A 16,175-nucleotide genomic window follows, 5' to 3' on the forward strand; every position below is an offset into this window, starting at 1 on the left:
GGCTAAATTCAAGCCAGTTGGTTTCTGACTGGTGGAATATCACTCTGACAGGTCTAGAAAGCTGATCGGCAACTACATTATATTTACCCTCGACATATTGCACGTTGTAGTCGTACTCGCGCATTTCGAGAATCCATCAGTTCATACGTGGGGATTTTGTTTTTCGCTTAAAAATCCTGGTAAGTGGTTGATGGTCTGTCAAGATAGTAAAGTGAGACCCCCACAAGTAATGGTGGAAGTTGCAGCATGTGAGAAACACTGCCAATGCATCTTTGTCAGTTGCGGAATATTTTCTCTCGCAGGGATTGAGCTTTTTGGAGAAGTAACCAATAGGTAAGTTGGAGTTGTTTGGTTGTACCTGGCTCAATACGCCACCAATATGGGTGTTGCTCGCATCGGTGGTTACAATGAATGGTCAAGTCGCGCTGGCTCTTACCAATACTGGCGCATTCACTAAACACGACTTCAATTGAACAAACGCAGATTGGCACTCGTCTGACCATTCGAACGCTACTCCGGATCTTGTTAAGTTAGTAAGGGGAGCTGCTATTTTTGCGAACAAAGGTACGTGTTTTCAGTAGAACCCACATATCCCAAGGAATCTCTGGACTTCTTTGACTTTTGTGGGTCTTTTCATTTTGTTGATAGTCTCTATGTTTTTTGGGTCCAGTTTACTCCCGGCCGCTGAGATTTTATGGCCAAGAAAGGTTACTTCTTTTAATCCAAAGTACATTTGCTTAAATTTAGCTTGGCCCCATTCTGTGTCAGTAAAGTGAATAGTTGCTGTAAGCGACTCAACAACATGGGGAAGTCATCTGCCCAAATCATTAAATCGTCCAAATAATTCTTTACCCAGCCTTGTTTCAACAATGAAGTAATAATGTCTTGCATTCGTCGGGAAAATATGGCTGGTGAATATTTTAGTCCGAATGGTAAGCGCCTAAATCTGTAAAGGGTGACTCCATCACTGAACGTGGTTAAATCACAGCTCTCCTTGTCCAACATGATTTGAAAATATGCCATGCATATCAAGAGTCACATAGTAATTATGACCTGCAGCCTGCTCAACTAATTCTTCTAGTCTGGGCAGTGGATAGATATCCGTGGGTAGATGTTGATTCACGTGGCGATAATCTAAACACATTCGCTTGCTGCCGTCCGGTTTGTTAACTAATACAATAGGAGATAACCAGGCAGCTGTTGATCTTTCAATAATTTCTCTCTCTTCCATGTCTTGCAACATTTCAGCGATCACCTGTTTAGCTTGTTCAGGATATCGATAGATCGGTCCACGGCTGGGCTGTGGGTCTGCTACTTTAATGTGAACGGGGGGACCGCTGATGGTTCCTAGTTCTCCTTTTTCCAAAATGAAAAGGGGATCGTGTTGCAGAATTACGTTAGCTAGTTCTTCTTGTTGAGCTAAAGCTAAGTGAGGGCATGTCTGTTTGTCAGTTAGCTTTTGGAGTCGTTGAACATGAGTTCCGCTTTCATCAGTTCGATCACTGGTAGGGATCAGGTCATTATGAATTTTGGTAACTGGGCTGACTGTACTTTCAGGAGGGTCGTCAATAATTTCATATGAGCCTAGAATGGTACCTTTCCGAAACAGTTTATCTTGTTTAGCTCCATTATTGAGGGGTAAATAGACTAAACCCTCTGAATTCACTTGTAATATGTAAGGGTGACTATTTTGACTGAAACGAGCTTCTGGGTAGAACAGTAAAGTGGTTTTAGGCTCCTCACTGACTGGCACGGCCATGAATCTGGTTCGATATGGGGTGAGTCTCTCTACTGTTAAGAGATTAATCTGTTTCAACTGTTGAGGGTTCCTGACGGCCCTGATAGGTGTGGCCTGGACTCGCTCAACTTTTCCTTTCCGCCGCAGAACATAGTTTACGACGTACGGGGCCCCTCCCCACATCAGCGCTCGTTGCGCACCATTCCAGATCAACGGAGATTGTCCGAGGACATCACGTCCCAACAACATTTCAGTAGTCAAGTTGGCGTTCGGGACGACTGGACACCACTGTTGATGAACTTTCTCATCTCCCACTCTGATCTCTACTTTGACCATACCCAGGATACGGAGCGGCACTCCTGTGACTCCCTGTAATCTCGGTGGATTTCTCCTCGTGTTTATTTCTGTTCCTAACCGCTTCACGGTGGCCTCTTTAAGTAAGGTGTAACCACTCCCTGTATCAACTACAGCTTCCGCTACTTTATTATTCACGCTGACGCTTATCGTGGGCGATGTTATGCCTGTGGTTAGTCAAATAGACTGATGGGGGAACTTTGTTTGGTTGGCGGTCTGCCTGGCATTTGGACTGGGTGGGTGAAATCTGTTATTGCTCCGCGTCGCTGCACTGTGGTTTATGCGACCTGGGCAATCATGACTGCCTCTACGACATCCCAACCTACAGCAATCAAAACAGTGGCCTGGTGGTGGTTTTGCCCAACATTCTTGCAACGTGTGTGAACTCTTCAGACAGAAAGATCTTGAGGAAAGTAGAAGTTGAGGAAGACTTTAAAGTGGTGTAGGAGGACCTGGAAAGGATTCATGCTTTAAGCTGATGTGGGAAATGAAACTCAATGCAAAAAAATGTAAAATATTTGAAGTGGGTAAAAGTACCAAGTGGCCATCACTGAATTATTTGATGGGTAATGAACCAATCACAAAAGCGAGAGAAGAGGAAGATTTGGGAGACCTGGTCCAGGATAGTTTGTTACCTGAAAAACACATTAACAAGACAGAGAGACATATAAACTCTTGACTAACGTAAGAGTAGCATTTCATTACATGGGTGAGGAGATGATGAAAAAACTGATAGTGGCCATGATCCACCCCAGGCTGGTATATGCAGCTGTAGTGTGGTCCCCTCACAGAAAGTAAGATATAAAATAGATCGAGAGAATGCAAAGAACAGCAACCAAGATGGTCCCAAGCCTGCCAGATCTGTCATGCAGTGTTCAGGGCCATGATGGGAGCAGTTAAAATTGACAGAGAAGATCTGTTTGTACAGGTTAGGAGAGTAACAAGAGGACACAGAATGAAACTGAAAAAGCCAAGCTGCTTGAAGGATATCAAGAAATATCGCTTTCCATATACAGTAGATGCATAGACCTGTGGAATAGCCTGGACAAAGAGATCGTCCAGTCTAAAAACTTAAGTAGGTTCAAAGCAAAATTTGACGTATTGAGAAACTGAGAAGGTACCCCATGAGCGTAGCCCATTTCCTGTATATCACAAATAGGTAAATACAACTAGGTAAATACAAGTACCATATTGCAAACCTTGTAGGTATAGCACAGTACTTAAGAAGCCTAGGCAAGATCTATATCTAAGGTTTTTCTGTCAGCTAAAGGATTGTTTCACTGTACATGCTGGGCTTTAACAAAGTTCCCAAATGTCATTCATCCTTTTGTCTCAGAGTTACTGCCCTGCTATTGCCCCCATCTAATGCCTTCTTCCTTATTATATGCAGTAAATCACTTCCTTATTTAGACAAAAGGCAGAAGAGTGACAAAATATTACAGCTACATAAAGAATACAATAACAAGTAGGTGTGGGCATATCATGCATATTTCTACAGTGTGTATACACTACATACATAAACCCACACTGCTGGCCTCCATCATTTGCACACCACCAGTACACAGTATACCTCACGATCATCTCGCTGCTTTTAACCTTCAGTTCTTTTTTTTTTTTTTTCCCCTCTCCTTTCCGACTTGCCCATTTATTATTATGAACATTTACTGATTCTGAGTAAGACTATTAAGCTGCAAAACAGTGTCAAGATAACAACATTCTTTCACACAGAATCGGGCAAAATAATGAATGAAAGCCTCAATATAAGTCATTTTTATGTTTTTTCCGTCCATATCCGATATCCCAATATTGACAGTAAATATCGGTATTGGGTTTTTATAGGAAAAAATGCAAATGTTGGTGATATATCGGTTCGGTGAATCATATCAGTTGCACAACTACAGTAGGGTACATTGTATGGTATGTAAAGTGCCTGTAGAGTAGTGCAGAAGATAGAGGACATTGTTTGGGAGAGTATGTTGGACTACTCTCCCTGTTAGAGTCACACTGGAAAACATCAGCAAATGGGGATTGTCAGGGTATCCTGAGTGCTAGTGAATCTTGAGCTCCAGCCCTCCCTATTCCATTACGAGAAAAAATTAATTTTGTTACACTTGATTTCCTCTGCATAACATCATAGATTAATAATTTGTGCAGTGATGCACATTCTTTACCAGGTATGATTTCCACATCCCTAACTAACTCTCTGTCCATCCTCATGACTGAAGCATAATCTGCCTGGCTTCTGTTCTTTCATGACTGAAATGTTGTTAGCCTGGTGTCCCTTATCATCATAGTGGTGCACAGTACAGTGTCTGAGGCAGCCCCAAATTGTAGAGCCCATTATCCTTCATTGTTTCTGATACCTGAACTACAACAACCATGGAGTCTGTGAAATTCCTGACTCTGCCATCCAATGTGTCCATTCAGGTCCCCATCAAGGACTGTGGTATACTCATCAAGGACACCATCCACTCATTTCTTAACCAGTAACACTTACAAATCACTGAGTTTTGTGTCATCCCCACACCAGAAAAACTGATAGATTCCTCCTTCCCACCATCCTTCTTCAATATAGTACACTACTATGAAAGGTACTGTATATGTGGTGATATAATTTGCACCTCTTGTACTGTTGTATATATTGAGAATGAATCTTTTGTATCCTTTGTAGGCTCCGTTGATCTTAATTCCCCAAGACTCTGGAAGCCTTTCTGGACTGATGTTGGACTTGGGGCAGATCACAATCAACAACAAGTTTGAGATGGGTCGAGAGCGCAATGAGCTCGGCTTTCCAGCTATATATGACCTCATCAACCTTGACTTGCAGAATGTCAGGCTCTCAAGGTAAGATGCCTAAGTCATTCTCCAGTACGGGAATACCCCTACGGTATATTTGTCAGGGAACTGTACCCATTAGAGTCATCTTATGCCAATGTATTGTCAAACCTTCTTGATCACAGTTACTGTACGTGATCCACCAAACTACTCCAATAATGTGAACCAGATGATACTTTTCTCATACAGTATTTTTGATAAATAGGGAGTCAACATTTATTACCATCATTTGTTATCCATGTGAATACAAAATTCTCAGAGTAAACCTTTCCAGACCATCAGTTTCTGACCTTATGTATATGAAATTTCTCATAATTCAAGTAGCATTTTCTTGCTATATAAGCTAATTTTACCCTCAAACTATTTTGTCAACACATCAGTAGTGTATACTGTATTTTGAATTATTAGTCCACTGGAATCACAAGATTTTCTTCATCACTGGTATCTATTGAAGCACTTTGTAAATATGAGTATGGAATTCATAAAACACTATGTTATTTTTCCAAGATTGTTGGTAGGCGTGGTGGGTAGGCACTGTGAGACACAACAGTACAATAGTAACTGATACATACTCACTACCCAATTGAGTGGCAACCCCATTATCTTGTTGTATACTGTACAGTATTTTCACTTGCCAGAGTGGTATACAGCACATCCTCATTTTGCAGTGAGGATGCATCTGAAAAAAATCCATTGCATAATGATTTATCATATATCTGGTCAATTGTAACAGGGATTCAGTGGGGATATGTTTTTGGCCAAGGGCCACTCACCCCCAACAGAGTCAAAAAAACAAGTTTCCAGCTCACCAAAAGTGGTTGTTATTTCACATCACTTCACATGCTGATTATCACCAGAAATATATCTAAAAACAAGTTTCCAACTCACTTAAAGTGGTGTTTATTTCACAGTACTGCACTTCTCATGCCACTTTAACTCCTGCACCATACAATTTTCCCATCACTGACACTAACACACCCAGTAGTGATTAGTTCAGAGGCCATCTCTGAACAAACAAAATTATGAATGTAGACTTGACTTGCATGAGAGTGATCGTACAAGTGAAAACAGTGATTGTCTATCAACCAGTCAGGCTTTGTATGGGCTCATAATCATTGTATATGCAAAAATTCTATCATATGTCAAAAAAAAAAAGGCTCTTGCTTTTTTGTCATCATATTAGCAATTCACCACACTTGGGTTCTTCATGTAATTAGGGTCCACTGTGCTGTACAGTATTAATATCTATCTGTGGAGATTTCATACATTAAGAAATTAAGTAATCATCATCATTATCATCTAATCCTGTGTTGCCACATGAGGAGTGTATGATCCTGGGGCTGGGCAAATTTGTCCTGATATTAATTTGAGAGTGACCAGCCTTACTCATCCCTTAGTGGCATTACGTGAGCAATAAACCCCAACTACCCTGTGGGTATAAACTGACCCAGGCTTAGTCCAATTGGAGTGCCATAATTACTCCTTGTGACACCAGGCAGTATAATTTGGTTATATGGTTACCACCCAGCATAGCAAATGGTGTCCTGATGTACAGGAAACCATTTTGCTTCTTGCTTAATGTAGAGTCACCTGTAGACAGAAGGAAGAGGAAGGAATAAAGGAAAGAAAGACAGAAGAGGAAGGAAGTAAAGAAGGAGGGAAGAGAGGAAAGGGCTGTTGCCCTAAGAGCAGCACCACATCGAATGAGTGAATGGTGAGCACCCCCACCTACCACTGAGATGAAGTAATAAAAGTACAACAACAACAATAATAATAATAATAATAATAATAATAACAATAACATTAATAATAAGAATAAAAATAATAATATTAACAATAACAATAATAAAAATAATAGTAATCATCATCATCATCATCATCAGGTTTCTTATTTCTCAAAGGCACCAATTATTCTTGAGGAATTCACTAGCACACGGAAAAAACAATTACATTGCTAATGTCAAAGACTGAAGTAAAGATATCTATTTATCTATTATATATACAGTGTATATATATATATATATATATATATATATATATATATATATTCGTCTTCGTTTTTAAAGGCTCCAACATGCTTGCATGTGTTGGCCTTGGTCATCTAATGGCGGCTCTCCACGCTGCATGATCCACTGCAGCCTCCCTGTTCAGTCCCTTAACCCTAAGGTCACACTTAATGACCTCGTCCCATGTCTTTCTCGGTCTACCCCTCATAACCCCACCCCCAATATTAACACTTCTCACCTTCCCCACCCAATTATCATCCCCCATCCTCACCACATGTCCAAACCACCTCAATCTACCTCTCCTCATCACAACACCAATACACTCCAGTCCCATCCTACCTCTCAACTCTTCCATTGTAAACCCAGCCCCTCCAGGCCTTGGACGCATGGACGCACTGCACATCCACCTAATCATTGTCATTTCTGTACGTCTGAGCCGGTGAATATCTTCCTCCTTCACTGCCCAGGTCTCACTGCCATACAGCATTACACTTCTAACACATGCTGCATACAAAGACCCCTTAGCATGTAGGGAGAGCCCTCTCAATGTCAGGAGAGGCAAGAGCTCCCAGAACTTCTTCCAACCACTTCTCACCCTAGCCAGAGAGCTAGCTCCAGCCCCACCTCCAGCACACAACATGTATCCCAAATAACAAAACTCTTCCACACACTCAAGAGATTCACCAGCAAGTTCAATCCTTTCACGTCAGACAATCTCCACCTGCTCGCCATACACATAAAATCAGAATTATCTCGCAGTCTACCTCTGATACCACTACATCTCTTATGCACCCATTTATCACACACACCGCACAAGATGGAATTACTTCCCACGCCCTTGTGGCAAATTGCACATGGCCACTCTCCCTCGTCTTTGACAGTACCGCCACCAACCCTAGATATCATCACTTTTGTTTTATCTGCATTTACCCTTAAACCCTTTTGCCCCACACCATCTCTCCACTTCCTAAACCTTTCCTCCGCCTCCCTTTCATTCTTTGCAATCAACACCAAATCATCAGCATATATATATATATATATATATATATATATCGGTATATATATACAGTATATATATATATATGTATATATATATATATATATATATATATATATATGTATTTTTTTTTTATGCTAGGAAGAAGGAACCAAAGGCCATGAGTCCCCAATAACTGTCCCTTCCAAGAGAAAAACAAAATACAGGGGAGAGCCAAATTCAAGGTCCGATCATTTCGAGATGCCTGGACACACACTGCGTTTGAAAATCTGGAGATTGTAGGAAGTAGGAAATACAGACAGAGGGAGACAGTTCCAGAGTTGACCTGTTGCATAAATGAAGGACTGGGAGTAACGGTTAACTCTTGCATTAGAGTTGAACAGAAAAGGGATAAGAGTTTGCTGCTAGACGGGTGCTACTCACCCATTGTAGAGGCAGAGGAATGCAAGCAGACAGTTCAGGGGAGCAGTGACCATGAAGTAGCGATAGAAAAGAGATAAAGATGCAACAGTGCAGCGAAGAGACAGAGGTTGAAGGGAGCCAGTAAGAGGAGGAGAGTTAATGAGACAAAAAGCCTTTGACTCCACCCTGTTGAGAAGAGCTGTATGTGGGGAACCTCCCCACACATGCAAGTTGTACTCCACACAGGGGCGGATAAAACCCGTGTATAGAGTCAACAATTGTGCAGGGGTAAAGAGGGAACAGAGTCGGCTTAGCACACCTAATCTCTTGGAAGCAGATTTTACAAGAGATGCAATATGATCTTTCCAAGATAAGTCCTGAGTGAATGAAACCCCAAGCATGTTCAAGGATGATGCAGGATGAAGCTGAATATTATTAAACATTAGTGGGTACACCTGTGGAAGATTTTGTTGGGTTGATAGGTGTAAGAACTGAGTCTTTGATGCATTAAAAACAACAAGTTTATTTTTACCCCAGTCAGAGATAGGAGCCAAGTCAGACATTAGGTGTGCAATACCCTCATCCCTTGTTTGTTGAAGTAACTGTTGAGATGGACGTTGCGGGAACCGACTGGAAAGGTGAAGGGTGGAGTCATCAGTGTAGGAGTGGATAGGGTTAGATGTACAGCTTAGAAGGTCATTGATGAGTAAAAGGAAGAGAGTTGGTGATAGGACAGAGCCCTGAGATCTAGGAGAAGAACGATGGCCGTCTACAACAACGGCTATAGAACGACCAGAAAGGAAGCTATACATGAAGGTACAAATAGAAGGATAGAAACTGTAAGAGGGTAGTTTGGAACTTAAAGATTTATGTCAGACTCGATCGAAAGCCTTTGAGTTGTCAAGTGCAATGGCAAAGCTTTTGCCAAAGGTCCGAAAGGAGGATGACAAGGTGTCTGAAAGGTAGGTGAGAAGATCACCAGTGGAGCTTCTCTGACGGAACCCATACTGATGATCAGAAAGACGGTTGTGATAGGAAAGATGCTTTAAAATTTTTCTATTAAGAATTGACTCGAAAACTTTCGAGATACAGGATGTTAAAGCAATTGGACAATAGTGAGAGGGCTGGGAATGGTCATCCTTCTTTGGAACTGGCTGAATGAGAGCAAACTTCCAGCAAGAAGGAAAGGTACAAGTTGATAGACAAAGGCGAAAGAGTTTGCCTAGGCAGGGTGTAAGCACAGAAGCACAGTTCTTGAGAACAACAGGAGGCACTCCATCAGGCCCATATGCCTTATTAGTATTGAGGCCTGTGATGGCAGAAAATACATCAACTGAAGAACTTTTAATGTCAGCAATGAGAAAGTCAGAGGGGGGGAAGTGATGGAGGAACAGCACCGGAATCGTCTAAGGTGGAATTGGAGGAGAAAGTCCGAGCGAAGAGATCTGCTTTATCAGTAGAAGTAATAGCTACAGAACCATCAGAGTAGAAAAGAGGAGGGAAGAATGATGAAGTAAAGTTGTTAGAAAGGTTTATGGCAAGGTACCACAAGGAGTGGGAAGAATGTGAGTTATAGAGTTGAGAGTATTTAGTATGGATGAAATTATTGTACTTTTAGCAGAGCGAAGAACAGACTTAGCATGATTCCGGGCAGAAACGTAAAAAGGATGTGATTCAGGGATGGGTTGGCTCCAGTACCTTTTATAGGCCCTCTCTTTGTTGCGGACAGCATTAGAACAAGCGTGATTAAACCAAGGATTTCTTGCATTAGTCAAAGGATATGAGAAAGTAATGTATGCATCCATGCCCAAGAGAAATACCTCCGTAATGCGCAAGGCACACTCACATGGCTCCCAGCCATGGAAGCAATAATTGTTCCAGGGAAAATCAAAGAAGTACTGCCTGAGGGCCTCCCAATCCGCAGCTCCAAAGACGACGTTTCTTTGGAGGGTCCACAGGCCATACTGGAGTGATAGGACAGGTTAAGGTGATAAGGTTGTGATCAGAGGAGCCCAACGGAGAGAAAATATTAACAGTGTAAGCAGATGGATTAGTTGTGAGGAAGAGGTCAAGTATGTTGGAGCTCTTTCCAAGGCAGTCAGGGATACAGGTAGGATGTTGTACAAGCTGCTCCAGGTCATTGAAGATAGAAAAGATGTAGGCTTGTTCACCAGGTGGATCAGTGAAAGGAGATGAGAGCCAAAGGTGGTGGTGAACATTGAAATTTCCTAGAATGGAGATTTGAGAGGAAGGAGAAATGGATAGTATGTGTTCCATTGTAGAAGTAAGATAGTCGAAGAATTTTTGATATTCAGTAGAATGAGGGGATAAGTAAACAGCACAGATATATGTAGTCAGAGAGTGACAGGAGATCCAAAGCCAGAGAGTAGAGAAATCAGAAGAATCAAGTTCAGGAAGACGAGAGCAAGATAAGTCGTTACATACACATGCTTGTGCTCTGGTACGACATCAGGTGGCAGGCCGTGCGCTGCAGCAAGAATCTTCACGACAGTCGACTTTGCACATCCAGTACGTTCACAAATCGTGTTGATAGGCACATTATCTTGCCTCCATGCAATGATACAGACCCTTTCATCCCTTGAGCAGTACTTTCCAGGCATGACAGCTCGACTCTAGGAAAATAACAGGGCAAACAGTAATGTATATGCAAAAAGAGGGAGGTGCAAGCTCGAAGTGATGGGAACATATACTCCCACTCTTGCTTGTGGGTAAGCATTCGTGTGCTGAGTGTTTCACCACCTCCCGTCAACACCAGAGGAGTAGCCAGTTACTTCTTGCCCAAAAAATTCACTTGGTAGAGGTGGTAACACAGAGCAAAGACAGTCAACTCTCCCATAGCAATTCTGTGTGTAGGTCCTAAGTCAATTTGCAGTTGGTGTATCTATCTATCTATCTCTGTCAGTCTATCTATCTATCTATATACATAGATAGATATGTCTGTCTATCTATCTATTTATGTATATATATATTTATATCTATCTATCTATCTATCTGTATATATATACACACTCAATCCTCGTAAATCGCGGCAATTTGGTCTGGACCACTGCCATGATTTACAAATTCCGTGATGTATGAATAATAACTCTTATGTGTAAAATTATTTTTGGTCTGGACTTTGGTCAACCTGTCCCCACAGCACCCGACCTACGCCTATCTAAGCACCATCAAACATAAACATACAAATTTAGGAATATTCATTGCATGTATTAAATATAAATAAGCAATGTTAAGGGATCTCGCCTTAATCCTCTGATGAAATTGCTTAAGTTAATGGAGTGGGGTGGTGTTGGGAAGAACTTAGAACCTCTCAGCACTCGTTCTTCCCAAACTCTTTCACCAGCTTTGAAAAGGTCTTAAATAGGTTTAAATATGTGCTATGCATGTCTGGTAGGGAGTTATGTATGTGGCTTTCAAAGTTAGGCTGGATTAGGGTCCTTAAGTCCCAGTCCAGGAGCCAGGGACTTGTTGTAAATACCCAGAATGTTTAATATTGTATAAACTCACCACTAAAACCTCATTCTCTGGCTCTTTTGCATTTATTTCAGTCTTTTATGTCCCTTATTTGTGTGATTTGGGTCTTAAATAAGTGCTATGCATATTCAGTAGGGAGTTGTATAGGTGTTTTTCTGAGTCTGGGTAGGTTAGGGTCCATAAGTACAAGTCCAGGAGGCTGGGGCCCACTTTCCGGATGGGACCACTTTCTAAACATGCTTTTGGCTTTATTACATCGGAAAGTGGAGGGATTACTGTATATATATATATATATATATGTACAACCATTTTCTAGGGTCTTGACAGGGACTTCCTTCCATGTACTGGCCCAGTTGTAGAATGCAGACTTGATGTTGTAGCAGCGAAGGTTTTGCAAAGTCCGCTGGCCTCACGTGTCCCGTCCCTCCCTGTGCTCGTCCTCGTCATCGAGAACAACCATCACCTCCTCCAGGAACTTCTGTTGGTATAGGCGCTTTGTTGCCACGATCACTCCTTGGTCCATTGGTTGGATGAGAGCAGTCATATTAGGTGGCAGAAACATGCACCTAATCCGGCCATTCTCAGCCAGCAAGTCCTTGTCGCACGGGTGGGCAGGTGCATTGTCGAGGAGAAGGAGGGCCTTTACCTGGTCGTGTGGGATTCCCAGTGTCTCCGTCTGGTAATGTATGACCTCCATGACGAAGTGGCGGTGGAACCAGTCTTTGAAGACCTGGGCTGTAAACCATGCCTTCATAGATGATACCAGACGACAGGAAGGACATCCATCACCCCACGAAGACACCGAGGCTGCTTTGCACGGCCAACAACAACGGGCGTAAGCCGGTGCATGCCGTTAGCATTGGCACAACACAAAGCAGATATCCGTTCCTTGGAGAGCTTGCTGCCAGGTACACACTTCTCCGTCTCCTCGGCTAGAGTGTTCGTTGGCAAAGAGCGATGAAGACCTGGGCTGTAAACCATGCCTTCATAGATGATACCAGACGACAGGAAGGACATCCATCACCCCACGAAGACACCGAGGCTGCTTTGCACGGCCAACAACAATGGGCTTAAGCCGGTGCATGCCGTTAGCATTGGCACAACACAAAGCAGATATCCGTTCCTTGGAGAGCTTGCCGCCAGGTACACACTTCTCCGTCTCCTCGGCTAGAGTGTTCGTTGGCAAAGAGCGATAGAATAAACCAGTTTCGTCAGCGTTGTAGACTTGACCGAGAGTGAGGCTCCCCCTGTCGATCAAGCCCTTCACCTTGTGCCGAAACTCGTCAACTACATCCTCGTTAGCGTCCAAAGCTTTGCCATGAAATTTACGGTTGGTAAGGCCATGCCGTAACTTGAACGCGAAGATGCCTTGAAGTCTAGAGCGTCATGAAGCCTGGCGAACTTCTCAGCAGCAGCCTTCAGCTTCGTACCACGTACCATCACACCAGCAGCACGTTGCTGTCGATACCAAATCAACGTGGAGCGGTCGACTTCAGCAAACTTGGGAGTAAACATCACCTTCCTCTCCACGTTGCGTTTGCTTCTCGACGAGAAGTCAGCCGTGTACTGCATGAGTTTGTCTCGGGATCTCTTAATATCAAACAAAGTAGATCAGGCCAGGTTGAACTCGCGGAGGATGCGGGAAGAAGACCACCCCGCATCTGCTTTCTCCAATATCTCCTGTTTCTTCTCCAGAGTCAACACCACTCTCTTCCTCTTCTCAGGCAGCGGGGCCATCATCACACACACGAAGGAGAGGCACGAGAGCAGCAGGTAAGGCACCACCACAAAAGCGAGCACATGGGCAGCCATGACAACGAGCGTGCACTTGCGACGAGAGACAGGCGGAAAGTGGGGAGGATGCAGGGGTGCTCTAGCAGATGTTGGAGGAATGACGCGCCACAACAAAGCTGTCCCGTGCCCCGCACGCCAAGTTCAAATTACGGGCGGGAATTTTTTTTTTTTTTTTTTTTTTTTTTTTTTCCAATTTTTTTGCGGTTTTCAGACCATTTTGGGAATATTGGATCCCGGGATGAATATGTCCGGTTAGTGGGGATGTTCTGATATTGGGCATTCGGATATTAGAGGGATTACTATATATATATACATATATATGTATATATATATATGTTATATATATACAGTATATATATATATATATATATATATAAATATATATATATAAATATATATATACAGTGAACGAGTTTATGGGCGCAGACTAGCTTGTTCACTGCAAATTTGTTCACTGTGAACAACGTATCTTATGGGAGAAATGGCATGTGGGTGGCACCACGTCCTCAAAGTCCACTTTCTGAGCCATAGAGATGTAGTAAAGGGCACATTTCAAATACATACAGTACAGATATATAGAATATAAAACACATGGTTACTTACCTTAAGTGGAGCAGATGGCAGTCCTGACTGGCTTGAATACAGGTGGTTCCGAGGCAGGGAGATACACTTGGGGTGACCCCACTTCACCATTTACTCCCTTGTTCCCCTCACAAGTCCCGCCCTCATCACTTGACTGAACCACTTCCCCACGTGCCTCTACTTCATTCACCTGTCCCATAAAACCTTCAGAGTCCAAAGATGACACCACAGACATCACATCATTGTCTTCACCAGGAAGTGAAGCAGACGAAGTGGAGGCAACTTGGCTCCTGTTGTTCTTGAGTTTGGTAGTAGCGGGTGATGAGTGTTTTTCTTATGTTGACTTCTGTATTGTGTCTTTCGGTGTAAAAGTGAAAAGTGGTTTCTACTCCACTGAGCATTTCCTGTGACCTAAGGTAGCTGGTTTCACTTGTCTGGACTTGTTTCAGAACATCCACTGGCGCTAGAATTTTACTGATCTTCGACATAGGCAAATCTTTGTCCTCCATTGGATTCTGCTCAACAGGTTGCTCCGATCTGGCATCTTGTGTAGCGTCTGCGAGGGAAGGGGGGGTCGTTCAATATAGGAGATGGTAGTTATGGCCTACTCTTTTCCCCAATTTCGTTCACTCAGGGTTCAACTTGTTCACTATGGTTTTGTGGAGCTGATTACCCCTGCTCATTCACTAGGGGTATCGTTTACTCTAAATATGTTCACTGTGCAAGGACACTATATACTGTACTAACCAAAAGATGATGACTAAGGACCAAACAGAGGACTTGATACGGATGGCGATGTGGAATGCAAGGGGTACAAATGATGAGGTGAGAGAGAGGGAGATTGTCCAGGTGCTTGAGAGTGCGAAAGTGAATGTATGTGGATTAACTGAAACTAAATGGCGAGGTGAGAGTGTGAGAGAATGGGAGTATGGATGGGTATATGTGCAGGAGTAGGTGAGAATGAGAGGGCAAAGGAAGGAGAGTGTATTGTTGTGAGTAACAGATGGAAGGAGAATATAAAAGAGTATGGATCAGTTGGCTCACGGATTGTCTGGTTAAGACTGAACATTGGACTACATATGTGGGCGATTGTGTGCGTCTGACGCAAGATCGTACAAGCAGAGTGAGAGAAGAGTTTGGACAAACGTGGAAATGTGCTTGGAAAATTTTTAAAGGAATGAGAGGGTATTTTTTGATTGGTGATATGAATGGTAAAGTAGAGAATGTGAAGGTTAATGGAATAGTTGGTGAGTGGGGTGTGCCTGCTGAGATAGATGAGAATGGCAGTACTTTGGTGGACATTTGTGCCGGGAGGGGGTTGTTGATAGCCAATACTCTCTTCAGGCACAAAGTGATCCACAGGTAAACATGGTGAGTGATGAGAAGGGTGGATGGTGAACTGATTGAAAGAAAGGCAATGATTGATTATGTGTGTGTGGATGAAAGGATGCGAAGATGTGTAATGGATGCAAGAGCATATAGAGGTTGGGGGAATGGACTTTTTGACCACCACTTGGTGGTGATCAGAATCGAGGTCCAAGTAAGATGGAGAAATAGAAGAAGGAAAGGTCAGGAGGAAGGAGTATATGCAAGGAGAGTGGAAAGTTACAAGAGGATGAGAAAAAGGGAGAATATAAGAGAGAAGTGGAGGAACAATTGGATAAATATGAATTGGAGCAGATGGGGGATGTGGAAGGTGTGTGCAAGATATTCACAGAAGAAATATGTGCAGCATGTGAGGTGATGTGTGGGGTACAGCATGGCTGTACACAAAAGAAAAAAGCATACACGTATAATGAATGGATGAGAAGTGGTTGTGGAAGAAGGTGAGAGACGGTAGAGAGAGTTATATATAGAAAGGAAGAGAAAGGTGAAAAGTTTAGTAAGAGAGAGTAAGAAGAGTGTGGATGAGGAATTTGGAAGGAATTTGAGTGTCAAGTGGAGGGAATGCAAGAAAATGTTCTGGAAAGAG

The 16,175-nt window shown here is 42.8% G+C and overlaps 1 protein-coding gene across 1 annotated transcript in view; it reads left to right on the top strand.

Annotated features, from left to right (window-relative positions):
* The window catches only part of Vps13 (vacuolar protein sorting 13C), a 1,164,731-nt gene that overhangs the window by 475,389 nt on the left and 673,167 nt on the right, over positions 1–16,175 (top strand). Inside the window, exon 36 of the mRNA XM_080277871.1 lies at positions 4,764–4,936. Within this exon, the coding sequence (XP_080133997.1) occupies positions 4,764–4,936 (173 nt within the window). The remainder of the gene's footprint in view (positions 1–4,763; positions 4,937–16,175) is intronic.

This window comes from Coenobita brevimanus, chromosome 71 (genome assembly GCF_032717465.1).
Source record: "Coenobita brevimanus isolate Jiangsu-jjx chromosome 71, ASM3271746v2, whole genome shotgun sequence".
In the NCBI taxonomy this organism is placed as follows: Eukaryota; Metazoa; Arthropoda; class Malacostraca; order Decapoda; family Coenobitidae; genus Coenobita; species Coenobita brevimanus.